Source organism: Cetorhinus maximus, chromosome 25 (assembly GCF_964194155.1).
Source record: "Cetorhinus maximus chromosome 25, sCetMax3.hap1.1, whole genome shotgun sequence".
In the NCBI taxonomy this organism is placed as follows: Eukaryota; Metazoa; Chordata; class Chondrichthyes; order Lamniformes; family Cetorhinidae; genus Cetorhinus; species Cetorhinus maximus.
Genome location: NC_135903.1, coordinates 44,797,695 through 44,825,017, shown reverse-complemented (window position 1 = coordinate 44,825,017; position 27,323 = coordinate 44,797,695). Strand labels below are relative to the sequence as shown.

The 27,323-nt window shown below is 45.7% G+C and overlaps 1 protein-coding gene across 1 annotated transcript in view; it reads right to left on the bottom strand.

Moving 5' to 3' along the window:
* Positions 1-302: 302 nt before the first annotated feature.
* maptb (microtubule-associated protein tau b) overlaps positions 303-27,323 on the bottom strand; it is a 134,622-nt gene continuing 107,601 nt past the window's right edge. The window contains exons 12-15 of the mRNA XM_078529889.1: positions 7,944-8,025; positions 7,425-7,537; positions 3,771-3,915; positions 303-2,374 (exon numbers count right to left, since the gene is read on the bottom strand). Of these exons, the coding sequence (XP_078386015.1) occupies positions 2,370-2,374; positions 3,771-3,915; positions 7,425-7,537; positions 7,944-8,025 (345 nt within the window). The 3' untranslated portion in view covers positions 303-2,369. The remainder of the gene's footprint in view (positions 2,375-3,770; positions 3,916-7,424; positions 7,538-7,943; positions 8,026-27,323) is intronic.

Sequence of the window (27,323 nt, the reverse complement as noted above, 5' to 3'; positions counted from 1 at the left end):
GAGGAGAATGCAGGGGAAGGGAGAGAACGGGAGGAGAGAAAGGCAGTGGAGAGAGATTGACTGGGCAAGTCTCATCAAACAAAACTGAACAGGGAAATTTGTAAATTAAGTTTTGAGGTACATTAACACACAGAGCTGCCCTCATCTAGGGAGTGGGCTCATACACAGCTCTCTGAATTCATCAACCTCACCCTTGTCTCTAACCCAAAAAGTTAACGCCCTGAGGGGAGAGATCCTGAATAACCATTGCTCTGGCCTCCAGAGAATGCGAATCCAGGAATGCTCTACTAATGCCCTTTGTGGTACCTCTTATGTATATGGGGGTTAGTTGGCTTCTCTTTGAGGGCTGGGGTTGTGGGAGATGGTGGTCTGGGCCTGTCTCATATGGGAGGGGGGCAACCTGTCTGGTGGGGCCATCTGGGCATGTCTGGCATTGGGGTTTCTGGGTCTGCTTGGGGGAGGGAGGGGCATGGGCATGTTTTGGGGGGATCTGAGCCTTTCTGGGGAGGGTGGGGTCTGACCCTATTTTGGGGGGTGGGGAGGGGGCCAGTGGGGTCTGGGCTTATCTGGCTGCTGGCCCCTGATTGACCTCTGCTGAATTTGAGGAGCAACAAATCTGAGGTTCCCATGGGCAGAACATTTTGACATTCACCACAGCTTCTTAGCTCATTAAATTTACCACAGTAACTGGAATAACATAGGAACTAAAAGGGTTAAATTAAGAGGACTGGTTGCATGAATTAGGGCTTGTATTCCCTTGACTTTAGAAGGTTAAGTATGCCTTAATGGAGGTGTTTAAGATGATTAAAGTATTCAATCGCGTGGATGGAGAGAAACTATTTCTGCTTGTGGGGAGTCTACAAGATGGGGGCAGAACCTTACAATAGAGACAGGCCATAAAGAGGTGATGTCAGGAAGCTTTTCTTCACACAAAATACAAAAAGTACAAAATCATGGTGCAGTCCAAAAAACAGACATGGAGCAAAGTTGTCAGGGTCAAATAATGAAAATACCAACAGGAGTGTTGGAACACACCAACATATCGAGGTTACAGGATTCACAGAGAATCATTTTCCATCCTGGCATCTGTGACAGGAACTTGGGCCTTGGCAGCAAAGCCCACAAATTTGGGTGCATTCTCTGCACATCATTTTCCTGGTGCTTTTCCCATTTGCACTCTGAGCGGAGCAAGGAAAGGCAGAGAGAGCCACACAACAGGGAACGTAGAACAGAAGGAGTCCCTTTAGGCTGTTGCCCCATTCAATTGGATCATTTCCTATCTGTATCTGAATTCCATTTACCCAGCCTTGGTTTTGTAATCCTTAACATTCCTGCTTAACAAAATTCGATCAATCTGAGTTTTAAAATGATCAGTTCATCCCCAGCCTCAAAAGGTTTTTGATGGAGAGTTTTCCAGATTTCCACTACACAGCGCTGGCTGACATCACCCCTGAACACCATGCCCCCTTGTTCTGGACTCCAGCACCAGAAGAAATGATTTGTCTTTATTTATTCTTTCAAATCCTTTAATCATTTTAAAAGCCTCAATTAGGCACCACCTTAATCTTTTACATTCAAGGGAATAGAAGCTTAATCTGTGTAACCCCTCCTCACAATGCAACCAGTCTAGCCCTTGTCTCACTCTGGTGAACCTGCACTGCACCCCCTCGAATGACAATCTATCCTTCCTGAGGTACTGTGTCCAGAATGGGATGCAGTACTCCAAATGTGGTCTAATCATAGCTTTAAACAACTGTGGCATAACTTCTACCTGTTTGTATTTCAGCCCGTGAGACAAAGATCAAAGTTCCGTCAATCTTTAAAAATTTTTTTCTACCTGTCTACTAGATTTGAGTGATTTCTGTACTTGGACCCCTACATTTCTAAATAAAGGAACAGACTATCTGTAGAGTGCGTGCCTTCTCACAAAACTAAGAGGATTGTAGATCAGGAGTAAACACACTGGATGTGGAAGGCCATACAAAAGACAACAAAGCACCACTGTCTGTAAATGGCCAGATATTTCAGTGTAGCCGGACTGAATGCTTCAGAGGACAGTGCAAGGAGTGAGACAGAGAGGGCTCAGGATGGTCCGACACCAGTTCATGTTAGACACCTGCAGACTGCTGTGAAGGAAGAAGAGGCTTCGAAGCAACAGTCACAAACCTTGCTTAGCCAGGGAGGCTGAAACCTGGTCAGCAAGTGTAGCAAGCTGTGGAGACTCCACCATGTTGATGCTACTGGTAGAGGACACATTGCTGAGTCGGCGTGGGGAGCCTTCAGTGGAAGCAGTAGGAGATTTGTAGACAATTTCTGCACCATGATCAGTACGAGATTTGGCCGTCTCACGGAAAGTCAGCTTATGAGATTCAATCTGGAAAGAGAAGGGCGATTGTATCAGTCTGAGACACAAAGGACAGCAAGTGTTCCATACACAAATTAACAACAATCACCCAATTGGGAAACAGTCACCAAAGGGGAATCAACAGGCCCTCCACCCACCCAGGCCAGACTCTCCCCAAACACCCCCACACCCAACCCAGGCCAGACTCTCCCCACACCCCCCCACACCCAACCCAGGCCAGACTCTCCCCAAACATCCCCACACTGAACCCAGGCCAGACTCTCCCCAAACATCCCCACACCCAACCCAGGCCAGACTCTCCCCACATCCCCCCACACCCAACCCAGGCCAGACTCTCCCCAAACACCCCCACACTGAACCCAGGCCAGATTCTCCCCAAACATCCCCACACCCAACCCAGGCCAGACTCTCCCCACATCCCCCCACACCCAACCCAGGCCAGACTCTCCCCAAACACCCCCACACCCAACCCAGGCCAGACTCTCCCCAAACATCCCCACACCCAACCCAGGCCAGACTCTCCCCACATCCCCCCACACCCAACCCAGGCCAGACTCTCCCCAAACACCCCCACACTGAACCCAGGCCAGACTCTCCCCAAACACCCCCACACTGGACCCAGGCCAGACTCTCCCCAAACACCGCCACACCCAACCCAGGCCAGACTCTCCCCACATCCCCCCACACCCAACCCAGGCCAGACTCTCCCCACACCCCCCCACACCCAACCCAGGCCAGACTCTCCCCAAACACCCCCACACTGAACCCAGGAAAGACTCTCCCCAAACACCCCCACATCCAACCCAGGCCAGACTCTCCCCAAACACCCCCACACCCAACCTAGGACAGACTCTCTCCAAACATCCCCACACCCAACCCAGGCTAGGCCCTCCCCAAATACCCCCACACCCAACCCAGGCCAGCCTCTCCCCCAATACCCCCTCCCCCACCTAGGTGGGCTCTCTCCAAACACACCCTCCCGCCCCCACCCATCACGAGTGGTGTCCCACAAACCAACAACTCGGATATAAGACACCCAGTTTCAGACCACATGGTTTAGTCTCCCCTGGCAGGCAGCCATCTCTGATTCTGTCTGTGGTACAGGGAACCCGTGCCTCCACTTGGCTTCTATGTGTTGCTTCTGGAGGCCACCAGCCAGGCTCACTGGGGTTTTGGGGTCTCTGTATATGATTGTAGTGAACTGCGTTTCTTTGAATACAGCACCTGGGTCTGATCTCACAATCATCTGCGACCCAAAGTTAAAGCTGAGCAAATTCCGCCTGGAATACTGCTGGCTGTGCATAACCAGCAGGACATTCCCAAAAATTAATCCAACTAATAGAATGACTTTGCATTAGAGTAACGGAGACACTTCTAGATGAGAGGCTGGGATGGTTTCACTCACACGTCTTGTCTGCCTGTGTTTCCCGGTTCGGGGTTGTGTGTGACTCACGGGATTCAGTCACACCTGATACAGGCACTCGTGTTGGTGTATCACTGACACCGTTCTCAACAGTTTCACTCACTGCTTCTTCCTTCCTTTTCTCTTTCTATAAATGAAATCAGGGTGGCACACAATGCATCATCATCATCATCATCCATCAATAGAGGCCTTAAACTCATTAAATAAATTAACTTGCCAAATCCAACACTAAAATACAGAAAAAAAGAAAGGAAGCACTGGGAGGAGGGTTTTGAGGTTTCCTGGGAATGGGTCTGTCTCCACTCTCCCCTCCTTCTCCCACGGGAAGAGATGTCAACAGCTGGGTCACAGCTTCACCCTACCAGACACACAACAACCACATTGTGCCAGTCTGTTACTGCCTACTGAGAAAACCGAAGGGTTAAAGTCTGCAGTAAAGACATTGATGTTTGAGGATGTGTACTGGACCTCTGGTATATTTCGCAGCTATCACAGATTTCCAGCATTTTCCAGATTTTATCAGAGTGGATGAAACGCTGTCTCCAATTGCAGCAGCCTCAGTAAATGCTGTTAGCAGAGAGCAATGCACTGGCTCAGGTCCGTGATGACCTCTGCAACAGGATAGGGTTTGAGCTGCTGCTGGAAAGGCTGAGGGGTCAGTGCTGAGGCTCGGGGGCTGATGGAGAGCCCAGTCACTAGAAGCTGTCTCACTGGGCATTGCGCTGCATGTGTCAGTGCCCTTGCTGACTGAGGGTTTTACAGTGTCACACTGGTAAAAGAGGGTCTATATGCTGGCAGCTGGTAGGAGGAACTGTATGATCATGAGTAAAACCCTAACTTATCAGGAAAACCCCCAACTCCAGCTTTCAGCACAGTTGAGCTGGTGTGAGTAAGGGCAAGGTCCAAAACATTGATATTTCCCAGTAATAGGATGTTGCCTGTTACTGTGGTGAGGATGATTAATGAGAGAGTGACAGCACGGTAAGTCCATTGAGTTACTAGGAGGTGGCTGCCTCCATGGTACACACAACACGATCTGTGGAGGGAGGATGAACAGTGAGAGGATCTCTATTAACCAGACGGTGATTTGGGATTGAGGAGGATGCTTTTTCCAGTATCACTTAAAGTAGATACCAGGAAGTCCCAGAACTTCTCCTGTGCTGCAGAGACTGAAAGGGAGACTAGAGCAAAGGAAGCAGAGTGAAGAAGGTGATGCAGTGAATGAAACAGAGAACGGAAAGTGCAGCAGAACAAGACTCAGCAACAATATGGAGTCCCACACAAGCAGAAATGCCACTGCGATCCCAGTCCAAATGCAATCACTTAACCCAGACACTTTCGGAATCCTGCAGCTGTCCATATATTCCTGCACCTGTCTCTGTATCCTAAACCTGTTCCTGTACCCTGCACCTGTCTCTGCACTGTACACCTGTCTCTGTATCCTGCACCTGGCTCTGTATCCTGCACCTGTCTCTGCACCATTAACCTGCCTCCGTATCGTAAACCTGTCTCGGTATCCTACAGCTGGCTCTGTATCTTGCATCAGACTCTATATCCTGCACTTGTCTCTGAATTGTACACCTGTGTCTGTGCTCTACACCTGTCCCTGCATACTGCACTGATCTCGGTATCCTGCACCTGTCCCTGTATCCTGCATCTTTCCCTGTATCCTGCACCTGCCCCTGTATCCTGCACCTGTCTCTGTATCCTGCACCTGTCTCTGTATCCTGCACCTGTCTGTGTGCCGCACCTGTCTCGGTATCCTGTGTCTGTCTCTGTATCCTGCATCTTTCCCTGTATCCTGCACCTGTCTCTGTATCCTGCATCTTTCTCTATATCCTGCACCTGCCCCTGTATCCTGCACCTGTCTCTGTATCCTGCACCTGTCTGTGTGCCGCACCTGTCTCTGTATCTTGTGCCTTTCCCTGCAAACTGCACCTGTCCCTGTATCCTGCACCTGTTTCTATATCTTGTACCTGTCCCTGAATCCTGCACCAGTTTCTATATCCTGCACCTGTCCCTGTATCCTGCTCCTGTCACTGTATCCCGCACCTGTCCATGTATCCTGCACCTGTCTCTGTATCTTGCACCTGCCCCTGTATCCTGCACCTGTCCCTGTACCGTGCATCTGTCCCTGTATCTTGCGCCTGTCTCTGCATCTTGCACCTTACCCTGAATCCTGCACCTCCCTCTGTATCTTGCACCTGTCTCTGTACCTTGCACCTCCCTCTGTATCTTGCACGTGTCCCTGTATCCAGCACCTGTTTCTATATGCTGCACATGTCCCTAGATCCTGCAATTGTTTCTATATCCTGCACCTGTCCCTGTATCCTGCTCCTGTCACTGTATCCCGCACCTGTCCTTGTATTCTGCACCTGTCCCCTCCTTCGCCTGTCCCTGTACCGTGCGTCTGTCCCTGTATCTTGCACCTGTCTCTGTATTTTGCACCTGCCCTGTATCCTGCACCAGTCCCTGTATCCTACGCCTGTCCTTGTATCCTGCACCTGTCCCTGTATCCTGCGCCTGTCCTTGTATCCTGCACCTGTCCCTGTATCCTGCACCTGTCTCTGTATCTTGTGTCTTTCCCTGTAAACTGCACCTGTCCCTGTATCCTGCACCAGTTTCTATATGCTGCACCTGTCCCTGTATCCTGCGCCTGTCCCTGTACTGTGCGTCTGTCCCTGTATCTTGCGCCTGTCTCTGTATCTTGCACCTTTCCCTGAATCCCGCGCCTGTCCCTCTGTATCTTGCACCTGTCTCTGTATCTTGCACCTGCCCTGTATCCTGCACCAGTCCCTGTATCCTACACATGTCCCTGTATCCTGCACCTGTCCCTGTATCCTGCGCCTGTCTCCGTATCTTGCGCCTTTCCCTGTATCCTGCACCTATCCCTGTATCCTGCACCTGTCCCTGGATCTTGCACCTGTCTCTGTATCCTGCACATGTCTCTGTATCTTGTACCCTTCCCTGTATCCTGCACCTGTCCATGTATCCTGCACCTGTCCCTGTATCCTGCACCTGTCCCTGGATCTTGCACCTGTCGCTGTATCCTGCACATGTCTCTGTATCTTGTACCTTTCCCTGTATCCTGCACCTGTCCATGTATCCTGCACCTGTCCCTGTATCCTGCACCTGTCCCTGGATCTTGCACCTGTCGCTGTATCCTTCACATGTCTCTGTATGTTGTACCTTTCCCTGTATCCTGCACCTGTTTCTATATGCTGCACATGTCCCTGAATCCTATCAGAGGATTAGACGTTCAAGTCCTCCTCTAGAGTGTCAATCATCCAATCTAGGCTGACATTCTCCTGCACAAATAGATTTTGCAGCACAGAACAGCAGAGGATTTCTCCCCATTAACTTAGCCAATATTTTTCCCTAAACCAACTTCACTAATACAAGTTGTCTTGTCATTATTTCATTGCTGTTTACGGGAGCCTGCAGTGCACAAATAGACTGTCTTGTTTGCTACATTACAACAGTGACTATAGTTCAAAAGTATTTCATTGTCTGTAAAGAATTTTGAGATGTGCTGGGTATATGAAGAGCACAATGGAAATCAAATTCTTTATTTATTATTCCTATTTCAAGACTTTGGGTCACCAAATCTCCATGATGGGAAATTGAGTCTCTCACCTTCTTTGTACCCCCTCCCGGTGTGTGGGTGATGTTGTCCATCGAACCAATCTTGGATTGAGCTTTGTCCTTAAAATCAACTTTCTGCGATTTGATCTCCACATTTCCACCACCTATTGGAAGTGTTTCAGACAGGTTGGGGTGGGTTAAACTGCGCCAGTATTAGTTTGAAAGTTACTTATTCCATTTTCAACAGTTGCTAATTTTTCTCTGCCTCATCATGAGTGTCACACAAGCAGCTGCTGCTCTCACTCTATAAATGTGAGTGGTACACAACGTGCTACCTCCAGGATTCTCCCTCACTGGGGATACTCCACTCCTCGCTGAATGCCTCATCACCTTCAAGATCAGATGAACATCAGCACGTGAATCTGCAGTCACTGTGTCGGCTCAGATCATGGTACAAGTGAGACCATAACTGAAAGCAAACCTCTCTCTCTAAGATGTGACCGTGTTTTCTCTCTCTCTCTCTCTCACCCTATCTCTCCAAGATGTGATTGTGTTCCCTCAGAGATTTACCTGGCCTGTGATGGATGTTGTCCTTCGATCCACACTTTGAGGACACATGACTCAGATCGATCTTCTTGTTCAAAATTTGTACCTGTATTTGTTTAAGAGAAAGTGAACAGCTGACAATCAGAAGACGTTTTTCAGTTTCTTTACAACGACTTTGTGAATGATGAGTGGATCTCACACTGGGATGTGGGGGGGAATCTCACACTGGGACACAGGGGGGAATCTCACACTGGGACACAGGGGGGAATCTCACACTGGGACACGGGGGAATCTCACACTGGGACATGGGGGAATCTCACACTGGGACACGGGGGAATCTCACACTGGGACACGGGGGTGGAATCTCACACCGGGACACGGGGGGAATCTTACACCGGGACACGGGGGGGGAATCTCTCACTGGGACATGGGGGGAATCTCTCACTGGGACGCGGGGGGGGATTCTCACACCGGGACATGGGGGGGGGGATTCTCACACCGGGACACGGGGGGAATCTCTCACTGGGACACGGGGGGAATCTCTCACTGGGACACGGGGGGAATCTCTCACTGGGACACGGCGGGGGAATCTCACACCGGGACATCGGGGGAATCTCTCACTGGGACACGGGGGGAATCTCTCACTGGGACATGGCGGGGGAATCTCACACTGGGACACGGGGGGGGGGAATCTCACACCGGGACACGGGGGGAATCTCACACTGGGACACGGGGGGAATCTCTCACTGGGACACGGGGGGAATCTCTCACTGGGACATGGCGGGGGAATCTCACACCGGGACATGGGGGGAATCTCTCACTGGGACACGGGGGGGAATCTCACACTGGGACACGGGGGGTGGAATCTCACACCGGGACATGGGCGGCGGGGGGGGGGGGGGTGGGGTGGGGTGGAATCTCACACCGGGACACGGGGGGAATCTTACACCGGGACACGGGGGGGGAATCTCACACCGGGACATGGGGGGGGGGATTCTCACACCGGGACACGGGGGGAATCTCTCACTGGGACATGGGGGGAATCTCTCACTGGGACACGGGGGGAATCTCTCACTGGGACACGGGGGGAATCTCTCACTGGGACATGGGGGGAATCTCTCACTGGGACGCGGGGGGGGAATCTCACACCGGGACATGGGGGGTGGGATTCTCACACCGGGACACGGGGGGAATCTCTCACTGGGACATGGGGGGAATCTCTCACTGGGACACGGGGGGAATCTCTCACTGGGACACGGGGGGAATCTCTCACTGGGACACGGCGGGGGAATCTCACACCGGGACATCGGGGGAATCTCTCACTGGGACATGGCGGGGGAATCTCACACTGGGACACGGGGGGGGGGGAATCTCACACCGGGACACGGGGGGAATCTCACACTGGGACACGGGGGGAATCTCTCACTGGGACACGGGGGGAATCTCTCACTGGGACATGGCGGGGGAATCTCACACCGGGACATGGGGGGAATCTCTCACTGGGACACGGGGGGGAATCTCACACTGGGACACGGGGGGTGGAATCTCACACCGGGACATGGGGGGAATCTCACACTGGGACGTGGGGGGTGAATCTCACACGGGGACACGGAGTGAATCTCACACGGGGACACGGGGGAAACTCACACCGGGACACGGGGTGAATCTCACACCGGGACATGGGCGGCGGGGGGGGGGGTGGGGTGGGGTGGAATCTCACACCGGGACATGGGGGAATCTCACACCGGGACACGGAGTGAATCTCACACTGGGACACGGGGGGACTCTCACACCGGGACACGGGGGGAATCTCACACCGGGACACGGGGGAATCTCACACTGGGACATGCGGGGAATCTCACACTGGTACACGGGGGGGGTGGGAATCTCACACTGGGACACGGGGGAATCTCACACCGGGACACGGGGGGAATCTAACACCGGGACACGGGGGGAATCTCCCACTGGGACATGGGGGGAATCTCACACTGGGACACAGGGTAACCTCACACTAGGATCCAGAGGATGTAGATTAAAGGGTTAACATCAGAAGCACACATTCTGATGTAATAATGATTGCTGATCAGTTGGAAGAAAGAGAGATCTCAAAAGAAGAGAAGCTCCAACCACCTGAAGAGGTCCAAATGTGTGAATACTGCCGTAAATAAAGAGTAATGGTTTTGAGAAACTTCAGACTTGTGCAGCATACTTTGGGAGAATGGACAATTTCCAAAGCCCCATCTACAACTTGACGACTCAATGAAACATGGTGGCAGCGAGTAAAAGACCCAGCAGATCTTAAAAGAAGATACAGGGCTGGTAAGAAAACATACCTTCGGAGGAACAACAAAAGAAAATAAAAATTAAGTCTCACAAAGATGCCAGAACACCAGGGTGCAACAGATACAAGCTGAGACACAGACCTGGATACTGGACAGCAGCGAGCACAGACCCGGATACTGGACAGCAGCGAGCACAGACCCGGAGACTGGACAGCAGTGAGCACAGGCCCGAAGCAGCAAGTAGCAGCACAGAAGCAGGAACAATTCCAGGGCTCAGCAGAAGAATGAAATCCACACTACCTGTCCCAGGACTATTTCAGAATCCAGAAGGCCTGCAACAGGCCCAGAACTGGGACAGCTGGAGAAAAATGTTCACAAGGTACAGAACTGTTTCAGGATTACACCAAAGAGATCAAAAAGGCCAGGTCAGTATACTACTTTATGCAGTAGGATCTATTGCTGGCGACATGATAGCAAGGTAGGGGGTTGATGAGACTTCGACTTCTTATGAAGAAGTCCTGCAAGCTTTTGACTCTTATTTCAATGTCTGTCAGAATTTAATAATAGAGGACTAAATTTTATAAAAGAAATCAAAGAGCAGGTGAAAGCAAGGATTCGTTCATCAATGATCTGTATAAACTGAGAGAGAATTGTGATTACGAAATCTTAAAGGATGAAGTGACTCACGACAGGATCATAGTCGGGGCCCTAGACAAAGCATCATCAGATCTCCGACTGAAAGGAGAGGGTTTAACACTAGTAAAAGCAGGGCAGACTACAAGGCAAACCGAACTCAGAAAACAGAGTTAGGCATTTCTTCACCAAGAAGGAGAGGTCCCATGGATAGGATCGAGTGAGACCATTCAGTTTGTGGGCCATAAGAGAGAAAGTGTGCTAAAACCAAAGCCCGTCAAAGTGGGGAAAAGCGCACCGACCGCCATTTTGAAATGTCTTAGCCGTAGAGGGAGCAAACTGCACAAGTGAGGAAAATGTCCAGCAGGATGGGCAGAGTTCCACAACTGTGGAAAAATGGGCCATTTCAAAACTGTTGCTCGAAAACACTGTCAATCTGCAAAATCAGGGAGAAAATTTTAAAACAGGGACAAATACAGGAAGTGGAAGAACCACAAACAAAGGAACTAACCTTCCTGGGGGAGGTAAATGATACTGAAAATAAGTAGGAGTTTTAAACTTGAAGTGAATGGACACCCTACAGAGTTTAAATTAGACACAGGAGCAGGGGTTTCTGTTTTATCAGATGAAGTAAAAGGACTCAAACAGGTTACATTGCAACCCTCATCCATCAAATTACAGGGTCCTGGTGGGACTACATTGAAAGTCAAAGGTCAACTCATGGCAAAGCTGAAATATAAAGATTGAGAAATCCTCAAACCCCTCTGTCATTCAAAATCAAGAATGCTCTCTACTAAGCAGAAAGACATGCTTAAAATTGAAGCTAATCTGTAGAGTGGATGAAGTTGCTGATGAGCATCACAGCAGTACATTCAGAAAGGAATTTCTAAAATTATTAAAGGTCTCGGGAAGTTAAAGACCGAGTATATATCCTCCTACGAGCTGATGCTAAACCAATTTGCCTCTTTACACCGAGGAAAGTCCCTCACCCACTCTTGGACAAAGTCAGGGGTGAAGTTGAGAAGATACTACAGCAAGGAGTTATCTCACCGGTCACCATGCCAACAAAACGGTGTTCAGAATTGGTCACAGTCCCAAAGCCAAACGGCTCAATAAGAATCTGTGTGGAATTAACTCAACTAAAAAATCAGTGGAATGTGAGATCCACCCGATGGCCTCAGTGGATGACAGTCTTGCCAAACTCGACAAGAATACTTTATTCACCAAATTGGATCTGAAAAGTGGATTTTGGTAGTTGCCTCTGGTCAAAGAATCCAGATTACTGACCACATTTATAACGCCATTCGGTCACTATTGTTTCAATAGATTATCATTTAGAATAGCGTCTGCTCCAGAAATTGTCCAGAGAACAATGTCTCAAACCCTAGAAGGGATGGAAGGAGCAATATGCCATATGGATGACTTACTTATACATGGCTCAGGAGAGAAGAACATGACCACAGAGTCAGAGCAGTCCCGGGAGTCTAACAGGATACAGGCCTAACATTGAATGAAAAGTGTGAGTTCATCAAACTGTCAGGAAGATATAATAACCTTATTGGAATTTACTGTAAAATAGTGGTATCTGAGTCTATATGTGTGTGTGTGTGTTTGTGTGAGACTTAATTGGATTAAGGGCAGCTGGTCTGAAGGCTTTGATGTAAACGTGGTAAACGTGGGGGAAGTTTAGAATGCAGGTTTAAAAGGCCATTTGCACTTTTAAATAAACCAGACTAGATGGTTTTGAAAAGAGGGAGTGAAATGTTACACTTAGCCAGCGAGTTCAGAAATAGTGAGCAAAAAGTTTTACTCGGCGGGCGGGTGTGTGCCCGACCTGCTGGAGTGTGAAATGATGCGGGTTGACATTGGCCGAGTGTGCCGACGTCAATGCGCAATCGTGCGATAGTGCGATCGGCAGAGCGCCCAGGGACAATCAAAAGGCCTGTTAAGACCAATAAATAATCAATTAAATTGAACTTTTCACAAAGCGGCCTTTACATTTTTTTCGAAACCTCATCCGCGGGCGGGATGAGGTTTCCAAAAGCAAATAAAAATAAAATAAAAACTTTAATTATTCATGAATAACATGTCCCTGCTCGTGTGACAGGGTCACATGAGAAGACATGTTTCATTACATTTTTATTTTAAAATTTTTGTTCCTGTCTCTTCATCTCCCTGCGGCAGCTCCATGCTTCAGAGGGATTATCAAGTGCTCACTCGCGTGCATTCGTGAAGTTCGTGCTCAGCCCCCTCACCCTCTGCCCCTCCCCTCCCCGCCCCCCCCACCGCACAGGCAGCGCTCAGCATTGCCACTCGCATTTTACAGTGGGCGGGCCATAACTGGCCCACCAGCATGAAATCAGAGTTTGGTGCCGATTGTGGGTGGTGGTTGGCTTCCCGCCCGTCCCCGCCAAGCACCCCCGCCAAGGGCAAAATTCTGCCCAGTGCGTTTATTTTTCCCAAAGATTACTGGTAAAATTTAGTACTATGAGAGATTTTTATTATCAGAAAAGTAAAGTCCAAAGACATAGTGAAACAATGGGAGTTTGCATTCATGGGGCAAAATATGTATAAAGGAACGAAGGCTGTGTGTAACAGTAGGCATTTTAGGATCTAACAAGTGTGAAAAGCCTTCAGCACCTGCGCCTCAAGCTGCTGTCTAAAATGAACTGAAATTAAGGAAACTCACTTTGAATTCGACTGGTTCTTAGGGTATTGCATGTCACCTTCACTGCGTCTTTTAAAAATCAATGCATCTTACTGTTGCCTTAATGAAAATGTAACTGGGACTCAGGTTAAGTTGAGGATTTAGAAGTTATCATTTGTAGATCTATGTATCAGTAGTAATTTGTAGATCTATGTACGTGCTTAAAATCATTTCTCTTATTAATAAATGTCTAATCTAGTTTGTAAAAACCTATAAGACTTGGTGGTTCAGGGCACGCTTCTCGATATTGATACAAATTGAAAAACATGTTAAGGTAGCTGTTTCAAGTTTCCCATTGGGATTTTTACAACTCAGCATTTACCATTGGCTGTGCCCTAACACAGTTGGGGGCTCTTTGCGGGATATATTTGAAATTCCTTGATTGGTTGGCAGTTGGTGAATCTTAAGGTTATGAGCATGAGAAGCATTTTGAATTCAGGAGTTGGTGTGAGGTTTATTTGAATGGTGAGCCTGCAATATGGCTTTGGCAGTTGCTCAGACTTGTCTGCGAGTTGAAATTATAACTATGGCTGATTATAAAAGGTAACTAAAGTTAAGTTAATGGAATTGGCGGATAAATTACAATTGGGGTTACCTGCAGGGACAAAGAAAGCAGAAGGTATAGCACAGCATTTAAACTTGGAAGTGATACCTGACACTAGCGAGTGCCAGCTGGGGGTAGTGAGACTTTAGTTCGAAATGAAGAAGCTCGAACTTGAACAACAAAGGAAATGAAAAAAAAACTTGAGCTAGAAACAGCAGAAAAGGAAAAGGCAGAAAAAGAAAAGGAAAGAGCGTTTCAAAGCAGAAAGGCAGGAGAAAGGAAGCTGGAACTAGAATTTCAGGCAAGAGAGAAGGATAAAGAAAGAGAGGCAAGGGAAAGAGAGAAGGAACGAGAAAGGGAGTACCAGCTTAAAAGGCTGGAAGTTAACAAGATTTCAGACTCTGAGGCAAGTTCCGATAAGGAAAAAACGTTTAACCTAAAACCCAGTGGGGAGATGTTTAAATTTGTACAAGCTTTTCCGAAGTTTGAGGAAAGAGATGTGGAAGTATTCTTTATTTCATTTGAGATAGCTAGACAAATGAAATGGTCACAGGAAAACTAGACATTGTTGTTACAATCCAGGTTAGTGGGTAGAGCACATGAGGTTTATGCTTCACTGTTAGAGCAACTGTTGGTGAACTATGATGTGGTAAAGAAAAAGGTTATTTTGAGTGCACTTGAGTTGGTTCCTGAGGTGTGCAGGCAGAAATTTAGGAAAATGAGAAAACAGCCTGGGCAAACTTATATTGAGTTTGAAAGAGTAAAACAATTTTGACTGGTGAATACGGGCATTAAAGATAGAAACAACATATGAGGCTCTTAGAGAGGTAATTCTTTAGGAAGAATTTAAAGATTCAACCCCTTCGTTCGTGAGAGCTGATGTGGAGGAACCGAGGGTTCAAGCAGTAAGACAAGCGGCAGAGACAGCTGATGATGATGACTTAGTTCATAGAGCTAAACCTTTCTTTGTCACCCTTTTAAATCAAAAAAGGATTGAAAGTGGGAAGTCAGGGAAGAGAACTAGGTGGAAATATGCAGGAAGCTTTTTCTCAGAATAAAAAGGAAGGTGCTGAAGGTAGAAGTGACATTTGAAAATTGAGGTGTTCTCATTGTAATAAAGTTGGATATATGAAATCTGTGTGCTGGAAATTGCAGGGAAAATCTGTTGGAATTACAGGGGTACAGAAAAGCACTGGAAGTAAAATACTGTGGGTCCTGAGGTTCAGGCATAGGAAAAACCAGTGGTTTGTGTACAGGTGAAACAGGGAGAATCAGTGATAGGTAAAAAAAGTGGGAATGTGTTCACAATTTACCCAAGAAAATTCGGAGGAGCAGGTTGCAGAAATGTTTGAAGATCTTGTGTGTGAAAGGAAAGTATTTCCATGTTTACAGGGTGGAGTAAGTAAAGATGTAAACATTTTAAGAGGCACAGGGGCTAGTCAATGTTGTGGGATAGTGACATTTGTTGCTCAGAGGGAGTATTGCAGGAGCAGGTGATAATAAGTGGGGTTCATGGAGATGCTAAACCTATTCCATCGTAGAAGGTAAATTAAAAAAGTTAGTGGAAAACAGGTGAGGTGATTGTTGGAGTAAAGGAAAAATTGCCCATTGCAGGGGTTCAATTTATTCTGGATAATGATATAGCTGGATCTCAAATGTCAGTGATGCCTGCGGTAGTTGAGCAGCTTGTAGAAGTGTTATCAACAGAAGTGTTGTAGAGAGAGCATCCTGGACTATTTCCAGATTGTGTGATCATGAGATCACAGGCTCATAGGTTGAAACAAAAAGAACAGGACGTTCAAAGGCAGGGAGAAGGTGTGGAAATCCAATTAGCTGGCTCTGTGTTTGATAAGGTTGTTCAGGAAGACTGGAAGATAATTCAGCTGAAGTGTTTAACTCAAGGAGGTTAGTGGAGTTACAGACAAAAGATTCACAAATAAAACATTTATATCAGATAGCTCACTCAGAAACAGAGGCAAAATGTATTTCAGAATGTTATTACCTTAAGGGTAATGTTTTAATGAGAATATGGATATCATGCTTCAGCAAATGAAAGTTGGAGGGAGGTGCATCAGATTGTACTACCATTTGGATATAGGAATGAGATTCTGAGGATAGCTGGTGAAATTCCAATGGTGGGGGTGGGGTGGGAGGTGGGGCGTTTATGAATTAGAAAGACACAGGCAAAGATACAAAAACATTTTTATTGGCCTGGATTGTACAGTGATGTAGTCAAATTCTGTAGAACATGTCACACATGTCAGGTGATAGGGAAACTACAAGCAATGATTAAGCCGGCAGCTTTAATTCCAATTCCAGCATTTGAAGAGCCCTTTACCAGGGTCATGATTGATTGTGTAGGACCCCTCCCTAAGGCTAAAAGTGGAAATCAATACTTACTGAGAATATTGAATGTGTCTACCAGGTTTCCTGAACCAACATCTTTGAGAAACATTACACAAAGAAAATTGTGGAAAAGTTAACTAAATTTTTTAATAAGATATGGTTTACCTAAAGAAATACAATCAGACCAAGGTTCAAATTTAATGTCAGAGCTGTTTAAGGAAGTAATGAACAGTTTGGGAATAAAACAGTTGAAGTCAACAGCTTATCATCCTGAGTCACAAGGGGCTTTGGAAAGATGACACCAAACTCTAAAAACTATGATGAAGGCGTCTAGTCAGGACTATCCACAGGATTAGGATAGGGAAATCCATTCTTGTTGTTGGCAATAGGGACATTCCTAATGGATCGACTGGTTTTGAACTAGTTCTTGGTCATGAGGTGAGAAGACCACAGAAATTGATTCATGAAAAATTGGTGGGTCAAAATTCAGAAATACTCTCCTGGGTATCAAACTTCAGAGAGAGATTGCACAGGGCATGTGAGTTGGCTAGGAAACATTTAAAGATAGCACAGCAAGTGATGAAAATGAAGGCAGACAGGAAAGCTAAAGCTCATAGTTTTGTGGCTAGGGAGAAAATGCTAGTCCTGTTCCCAGTACTAGGTGACTCATTAGAGGCAAGGTTTAGTGGGCCTTACAGGATTGAAAAAACTGAGTGAAGTAGATTATTTAATAAATACTCCAGATAGAAGAAAGAAGCAGAGGGTGTGTCATGTAAATATGCTTTAAAAGTGTTTTGACAGGGAAGAGGACCAAAAGGAGGTGTTAGTAGTGGTATGTAATGAGAAAGAAGTAGAAATGCAGGTTTCTGAAATTGATTTTCCTCTAATCAAATAGAATAATGAGGGGGTACTTGAAAATTTAAATGTAATATTGAGTTACCTTCCAGACAAGTGTCAAAGTGATTTGGAAAAGCTATTGTGGTCACAAAAAGATATATGTGGAAATAAGCTGGGAAGGGCAAATTTAGCTATACATGATGTGTCTTTAGAAGTTTCATCTTCACTAAGGCAACATCCTTATAGATTACATGTGGCAAAAATATTACAAGTACAGAAAGGAATCAAATTCATGCTTCAAAATGATATCATTGAGTCTAGTTGCAGTAACTGGAGTTTGCCTAATGTGCTGGTACCAAAACCAGATATAACACAAAAAATGTGTGTGGACTATCGAGAGGTGAATGTGGTGACAAAAGTGGATTCATATCCTATACCATGGTTGGAAGTTGTATTGAGAAAGTGGGACAATCAAAATTCATCACAAAGATTGACTTGCTAAAAGGATATTGGCAAGTACTGTTATCGGAGACAGCAAAGAAGATATCGGCTTTTGTAATGCCAAGTGGACCATATCAGTTTAAAGTTATGCCATTTGGTATGAAGAATGCACCTGAAAAATTTCAAAGACTGACAAACAAATTAATTGCAGGTCTGAGCAATTGTGCTGTTTATATTGACAACTTGATAGTTTTCAGTCAGACACGGGAGATGCATTTACAACATCTGGAAGAATTATTCACTCGATTCTAAGAAGCTAATTTGGTGATGAACTTGGCTAACAGTGAATTTGCAGAAGCGCAAGTTACATATCTAGGTCATACCATCGGACATGGTAAGGTGGCTCCGAGATATGTGAAAGTCAAGGCTATCGTGGATTTCCCTGTACCTACAACAAAATGAGAAGTTTTGAGATTTCTGTGCATGTGTGGGTTTTATCGGAAATTTGTACCAAATTTTAGAAAGGAATTTTAATGGACACAGGAGAGTCAGAAGCATTTGACAGTTTGAAAACTGTATTAACGATGAGACAAGTTTTGGCAGTACCCAATTACACCTAGAAATTTAAATTAGCCATTGATGCAAGTGATATAGACATTGGGACTGTACTGTAACAAGAAGATGAAAATGAAATTCAAAAACCAATTGATTATTTTTCACGGAAGTTGAATGTATAACAGAGGAGATATTGAACGATCAAAAAGGAGTCTTTGGGTTTGGTGTTAGTGTTGCAGCATTTGAGATTTATGTTGCAAACAATTCGTCAGAAACAATTGTTTATACAGACCACAATCCTTAAAGTTTCTGGACAAATTGAGACAGAAGTGCAAGGCTATTCACAGAATCACACAGTGCAGAAGAGGCCCTTCGGCCCATCGAGTCTGCACTGACACGTGAGAAACACCGGACCTACCTACCTAATCCCATTTACCATCATTTGGCCCATAGCCTTGAATGTTATGACGTGCCAAGTGCTTATCTAGGTACTTTTTAAAGGATGTGAGGCAACCCGCCTCCACCACCCTCCCAGGCAGCGCATTCCAGATAGTCACCACCCTCTGGGTAAAATTTTTTTCCCTCAAATCCCCCCTAAACCTCCTGCCCCTGACCTTGAACTTACGTCCCCTCGTGAGTGACCCTTCAACTAAGGGGAATAGCTGCTCCCTACCCACCCTGTCCATGCCCCTCATAATCTTGTACACCTCGAACAGGTCACCCCTCAGTCTTCTCTGCTCCAACAAAAACAACCCAAGTCTATCCAACTTCTCTTCATAACTTAAAATGTTTCATCCCAGGCAACATCCTGGTGAATCTCCTCTGCACCCCCTCCAGTGCAATCACATCCTTCTTATAATTCAAAAACTGCACACAGTACTCCAGCTGTGGCCTCACCAAGGTTCTATACAACTCCAACTACTCCCTACTTTTGTAATCTATACCTCGATTGATAAAGGCAAGTGTCCCATATGCCTTTTTCACCATCCCACTAACATGCCCCCCTGCCTTCAGAGATCTCTGAACACACACGCCAAGGTCCCTTTGTTCCTCAGAACTTCCTAGTGTCATGCCATTCATTGAATACTTCCTTGTCAAATTACTCCTTCCAAAGGGTATCACCTCTCACTTTTCAGGGTTAAATTCCATCTGCCACTTATCTGCCCATTTGACCATCCCGTCTATATCTTCCTGTAGCCCAAGACACTCAAGCTCACTGTTAACCACCCAGCCAATCTTTGCGTCATCAGCAAACTTACTAATCCTATCCCCTACAAAGCCATCTATGTCGCTTATATAAATGATGAAAAATAGGGGACCCAGCACAGATCCCTGTGGTACGCCACTGGACACTGGCTTCCAGTCACTAAAGCATCCTTCTGTCATCACCCTCTGTCTCCTACAACTAAGCCAATATTGAATCCACCTTATCAAATTACCCTGTATCCCATGTGCATTTGCCTTCTTTATAAGTCTCCCATGTGGGACCTTGTCAAAGGCTTTGCTGAAATCCATATAAACTACATCAACTACACTACCCTCATCTACACACCTGGTCACCTCCTCAAAAAATTAAATCAAATTTGTTAGGCATGACCTCCCTCTGACAAAGCCATGCTGACTATCCCTGATCAAACCTTGCCTCTCCAAGCGGAGATAGATTCTCTCCTTCACAATTTTCTCCAATAGTTTCCCTACCACTGACGTGAGACTCACTGCCCTGTAGTTCCCTGGCTTATTTCTACAACCCTTGTTAAATAGCAGAACCGCCTTAGCTGTTCTCCAGTCCTCTGGCACCTCCCCAGTGGCCAGAGAAGAATTAAAAATTTGGGTCAGAGCCCCTGCGATCTCCTCCCTTGCCTCCCTCAGCAGTCTGGGACACAAATCACCCGGACCTGGAGATTTGTCCACTTTTAAGCCTGCCAACACCTCCAATACCTTGTCACTCCCTATATCAATTTGCTCAAGAACCTCGCAGTCTCTCTCCCTGAGTTCCATACCTTCATCCTCATTTTTTTGGGTGAAGACGGATGTGAAGCATTCGTTCAACATACTAGCGATGTCCTCTGGCTCCACCCATAGATTGTCCCCTTGGTCCCTACTCTTTCCCTGGTTATCGTCTTCCCATTGATATACTTATAGGATATCTTGGGATTTTCCCTACTTTTACCAGCCAGAGCTTTCTCCTATCCCCTCTTTGCTCTCCTAATTGCTTTCTTAAGCTCCACCCTGCACTTTCTGTACTCCACTAATGCCTCTGCTGATTTGCTTCCCTTGTACCTGCTAAAAGCCTCTCTTTTCCTTCTCATCATATCCTGAATATCTCTGGTCATCCATGGTTCTCTGGGCTTGTTACTCCTTCCTATCACTCTAGAGGGAACATGTTGAGCCGGTACCCTCCCCATTTCCTTTTTGAATGCCCCCCCACTGTTCCTCTGTAGATTTCCCCACAAGTAGCTGTTCCCAGTCTACCTTGGCCAGATCCTGCCTTATTTTACTAAAATCTGCTCTCCCCCAATCCAGAACATTTTTTTGCAACTTGTCTATTTCTTTGTCCATAACAAGCTTAAATTGTACCATGTTGTGATCACTATCACTAAAATGCTCCCCCACCACCGTCCTTGTTGGACCCTCTACATATTGACCTAAAAAGTTCTCCTGTACACATTTCAAGAAATCCACTCCATCCAAGCCCTTAACACTATGTCTATCCCAATTAATGTTGGGAAAATTGAAATCACCTAATATAATTAACTGAAGTTTATTACTGCAACCATTTAGTCTACAGATTACACATGTAGTGGGACGAGAAAATCTGATTGCAGATGCATTATCAAGAGTTAAAGCTTAAATGTAAAATTGGACATTTAAAACCTGGACACTGAACTGAAATGATTTCTGTTGATACGAAGGATTTGTATATATTTTATGTTGATGCATGCATCTGGTAATGTAATAGTGTAAGTATAGAAGATAGTATAAGATGGGTTAATAAAAATGCTGGTTCATTTTTTAATAAGAAGGGGGATGTCAGGAAGATACAATAATGTTATTGGAATTTATTGTAAAATAGTGGTATCTGTGGCTATATGGGTCTGTGTGTGTGTTTGTGTGTGAGACTTAATTGGATTAAAGGCAGCTGGTCTGAAGACTTTGATGTAAACATGGGGGAAGGTTATAATGTAAAGTGTAAAAGGATATTTGCACTTTTAAATAAACAAGGCTAGATGGTTTTGAAAAGAGGGAGTGAAATATTACACCTAGCCATGTGGAGTTCAGAAACGATGTGTTTATTTTTCCCAAAGATTACTGGTAAAACTTAGTACTATGAGTGATTTTTATTATCAGAAAGGTAAAGTCCAAAGACATAGTGAAATAATGGGAGTTTGCATTCAAAGGGGAAAATATGTATAAAGGAGCGAGGATGTGTGCAAGGGTAGGCATTTTAGGATCTAACAAGTGTGGAGAGCCTTTAACATCTACTCCTCAAGCTGCTGTGTACAATGAACTGAAGCTAAGGAAACTCTCTTTGAATTCGACTGGTTCAAGGTATTGTGTGTCATCTTGCCTGGGTCGTTTAAAATTTATGTATCTTACTGTTGCCTTAATGAAAGTGTAATTGAGAGTCAGACTAAGTAGGGGATTTAGAAGTCGTTATAGTAGTAATTTTTAGACATATGTATGTGCTTAAAATCATTTCTCTTATTAAGAAATGTTTAATCTAGCTTTGTAAAAACCTATAAGACTTGGTGGTCTTATTACTACTGAATTCAAGACACGCATCTTGAAATTTATACAGAATGCAAAACAAGTTGTGGCAGTTGTTTCAAATTTCCCTTTAGGACTTGAACAACTCAGCATTTACCATCGGCTGTGCCATAACACAAACCGATGATCAAGTTTCTAAGTCACATGGTGCAAGCCACTGGAATCGCCATTGATCCACAAAAAACAAAGCTAATCAGTGAATTTCCACAACCCAGCAATATAACGGAGATTCAAAGATTCCTTGCAGTGGCGTTCTGCTTGGCATGGCTGAAGAGCTGAAATTGTGCTTGTAAGTTGATGCTTGAGTGTACTTGGGAATCGAGGGGAACAGAATCTCAGAAGGCAAGATTGAAACCCTGTCAGGTGGATAGTCATAGAAGCTGCCTGAGTTGGAGTGACCTTTGGAGAGAATTCCAAGGCGTGATCTTTGGTGGTGAAGATAGGAATCCCTTGTGAGGGAGGCGAAGTTTCAGTGAGATTAGTTGACTCATGGTGTGACAGGTGGCTGGGTGGGTTATTTTGAAATCCATGGAATCTGTTTTGGTCACATTTGTCTTTTATTGTATAGTGTGGTGTGTTCGACCACAGTTGGCTTGTTAATTCACATGTACCTCATATAAACCCTGAATGTTAGAGTATAAGATAGATATTTTAAATTGTTTTATCTTTCTGACCTTTGTATAGTATTTAATTTTGTTTGTTCAAAACCCATGGAATCTCATGGCTTTCTTCACTTAGTAAGTATCTTGGATCACAAACTCTGTTCAGTTTAAACAAAACGTTATTTGTCCCTAACCAGATCTCAACAACACCTTGGGGTCTGGCCAAGGATCATAACATCACTCAGCACTTACCATCAAAAAAGTTGCAGGAAATAAAACAAGCCCAGCAACAAGGTGAAGAATGTCTCCAAATCCGATAATATTGTCTCGAAGGATGGACAGATTACACCGCACTGATCGAATGCTACTTTAATACTTTGAACAGCGCAAACATCTCTAAGTCATTGATGACTTGCTAGTCTTCAGCAAGAGAATTGTCATATCAAGAACACTTCGACCTGATATTCTTCAAAGACTTTACCAAGGTCATCTAGGAACAGCAAAAAGTCCTTCGAGAGCACAGCAAGTGGTCTGGTGGCCAGGCATTACTCAATCTATAGAAGGATTGATTTCTAACTGTCTTAACTATTGTAAGGAACATATCTTTTTATTTCTGTTGGACTGTGGATTAAAATTGCAATGGCTGCAGTTTGAAAGACATGTCCACTGGAACAGGATGAGAGATATATACAATGTTGCAGTCCTGGAATAGAGTGTGCCATGAAAGACAGGATGGTGTTGGAAAGGAGTCCTGGACCAAGGCAGTTGCCTGGCAACAACGTTTTAACTGGCTCCTGACCAGGTGACCAGGTTTTGTGTAAGAGCAGTGCAGCAGATTAAATCTTAGCCTGAAAGGAAAAAGACCTAAAACCTCTTTCTCCTGTGTGTAGAAGATTCTAGTAATTCCACAATAATAGCTAGCTGGCTTTTTCTCCTCATATCTCTGTAACCTGCTGTCTCGCTGAAAACCCCTGTCAAGAGGTAAGGGGGAAAATCACTGTTAGAGACATTGAAAGGCAAGTGCTCAACCAGTGAATTAAATACTGAAAGTGCTGGAAGATCACCTTGTGTCATCAACAAGAACTGAAAGGAATTTGGAAGACATTGATCAAAATAAACCCATTGAATCCTATCTCTGGAATTGGTGCAATTGAACTGTTTTATCCCACCCTTAAAATCCATGTTTTTGTGTGTCTTATGTGTCTTGTATGTGTGTGTATAGGGATTTAAGGGGGCAGAGTTTAGGTTATAGAGTTAGAAGTTTGCAGTTCATATTTATTTTTTTTGCCACTGGTTAAAGACAATTTGCTTAATAAAGTTATTTATTTATTAAGTTTACAAACCTGATGCTCGTATTCTGTTAACCTAAATTAAACAATTAGGTGGGTTTATCAAATTTTTTTCACATTTGTCGTGGCTCGGGGAGCAGTGGGGCTCGATATTACAGTGCACTATCCCCAGTGAGTCATGATACCTGTACTGTAACCAGCCATGAAGAAAAAGAACCACTATTACCTTCTACTTTTCCATCTAGACGGTGGGAGTGCCTGGCAATGGACTTATTTGCATTTGGGGAGCAAACCTTTCTTATTGTCATTGATTACTACTCACAGTGGATTGAAGTAAACAGGTCACACAGTGTCACAGCAGAAGCTGTCATCCAATCCCTCAAGAGAATTTATGCAACACAAAGTGTTCCATACATCATACCATGTGACAATGGGCCACCATTTATTAATGAGCTATTCCACAATTTCACAAACTAATATGGCTTCGTTCATGTAAACAGTTCACTTCACTATCCTCAAGCGAAGGGGGAAGCTGAGACTGGGGTACGAACCGTTAAAGATTTAATGAAGAAAGATGAAGACCTTAATCTAGCTCTTCTGAGTCATCGAACCTCACCACTACAGAATGGGTTCTCACTGTCAGAGCTACTAATATATAGGAGATTGAGAATACATAACTTCCATCTCTGACACAGAAACTTAAACCCAATATCACCACAAACAACACCGACAGGGTAAAACAGCGTGAGGAAGAACAGAGAAACAACCAAGCTCAGAACTTTAACCATAGGCACAGAGCACGTGAGTTACCAGTGATGAAGCCCGGGGAGAGAGTATGGGTAAGAGACCAACAGAGAGAAGGCACAATCAGTGAAATAACCCCATAACTGAGATTGTACAGGATTGAGACAGACCAGGGGATCATTATGAGAAACCGCAGAACCTTAATATCCTTGGAGAGAAAGCCAATAGATACTTGAGCCTACTGCTCAGATCCTGAAGAGAAAGAAGAAAGATTTACTACAAGCTCAGCAGCCACCCAGGTGAAGATCACTCACACCGACAGAATGGAGAGTACGGAATATTCTCAACCTCAGAAAGAGATCAGACAAGATCAGGGAGATTGGTCAAAGCACCTCAGAAACTAACCCTGTGAAGTCTGAGACTTTGGGGGGAGATGGAGGAGGATGTAAATACAATGGGGATAAAGACTTGGGTGGAAATGTAAAGCGTTAACGTCAGAAGCACATGATGCTGATGTAATGATAATGTAACATCACACGATTGAGTAACAGAGATCGGGAGGGAGGAGAAGTTCCAGCCTCGTTCGGAGGTCCCAATATGGATATAGTAGCTGTAAATAAAGAGTTATGGGTTTGAGAAACTACAGACTCCAGCAGCTTACTATGGGAGGTTGGACAATCCCAAAAACCCCCATTTAGACAACAAGCACACAATGAAACAGGGGAAGTCACACACTGAGTGCTGGGGGAACCTCAAACTGAAACACAGGAATTTCACACTCATAATACGGGGGGGAATCTCCCACCGGGACACGGGGGGAAATCTCCCACCGGGACACGGGGGGAATCTCCCACCGGGACACGGGGGGAATCTCCCACAGGGACACGGGGGGAATCTCACACTGGGACACGGGGGGGAATCTCACACTAGGACGTGGGGGGAATCTCACACTGGGACGTGGGGGGGAATCTCACACCGGCACATGGGGGGAATCTCACACCGGCACATGGGGAGAATCTCACTCCGGGACACGGGGGAATCTCCCACCGGGACACGGGGGAATCTCACACTGGGACACGGGGGGAGTCTCACACCGGAACACGGGGGGAATCTCACACTGGGACGTGGGGGGGAATCTCACACTGGGACACGGGGGAATCTCACACCGGGACACGGAGGGGGTATTCTCACACCGGCACATGGGGAGAATCTCACTCCGGGACACGGGGGAATCTCCCACCGGGACACGCGGGGAATCTCACACCGGGACATGGGGGAATCTCACACCGGGACACGCGGGGAATCTCACACCGGGACATGGGGGAATCTCACACCGGGACACGCGGGGAATCTCACACCGGGACATGGGGGGAATCTCACACCGGGACACGCGGGGAATCTCACACCGGGACATGGGGGAATCTCACACCAGGACATGCGGGGAATCTCACACCGGGACATGCGGGGAATCTCACACCGGGACACACGGGGAATCTCACACAGGGACATGCGGGGGGTGGGGGGGGGGATTCTCCCACCGGGACAGAGGGAATTGTTCCTTTATTCATTCACGCTCTGCCTGAGGTAGATCCTTGGCTCTTTGTTTGCTGTTGTTTCAGCCTGAGTTGTTTCCTTGGCAGTATTTGTTAGTGGTGGTTAGCCATTGCCTTCCACTCTCAGGGGCAGGGCCTGGAGGCAGATCCCAAGTGTACCTTAGCTGGAACGGGTATAGAACCCGCAATGTTGGCATTATTCTAGAGCACATCTAGCCATCAGCCGATTGAGCTAACTGGCCCCTTGTGGAATTGTTATTTTGTTATATTATTCATTAAGTGTTAGGAACTATATTGTTATGCACATGTATATCCAGAAAGCGACATCACTCACTGCTGTACTATGAGCAACAACGTCTCAGAACACAGCCTGTGTTGAGATCAATCCCCAGCAATTTTGTGTGCACAATTGTGATTATTTTAAACATTCTGGAACCATAAGACATAACATGATGGCCGCAGGTATTTGTGAATAAAACACAAACATTTTAAATGGATCTATTGCTGAAATACGTTGAGAAAAATCAATCTGAAAAAGTGCTGAGGAGAGAGGGAACAAACGGAGTGAATCATGAAGAAAATGAAATGGCTGTTGCCACAGGAGTGAACTTGCAGCTCTAGCGCAGGATGAATTGGGGGGGCCAATGATGCCGTTAGGCATTTGAGGAATTTAAATAAAAGTGCGGAATAACATTAAGTAGTTTTCTAAAAGGCACTAATGAAGAGGAAAGGGTCAGCTACATCTTTTTGTGGATGGGAGAGAAAGGGTTAAATTCGTTTAACTGCTGGGAGCTAAGTAAGGACGACAGCAAACACCTCCATCCAAAATGAAATCATCGGATCCAAAAACATGAATTTGAAAGCCTGAGGCAGGAACCAGGTGAACCTGTTGACAATTTCTTAATGAGGTTGAAAAATGCAGCTAGCAAATGTAAACTGAGGGAACCAGATGAAAGGCTGATACATCAGCTCATGTAGGGCTCTACACACCCTGGAGTACAAAAAGATCTGATTGGAAAGGACAAGCTCACAATATCGCAGGCTGTAGACACTGCCAGAGTACATGAAACCAGGAGTAGACTGATGAAGGCACTGACTGCCCA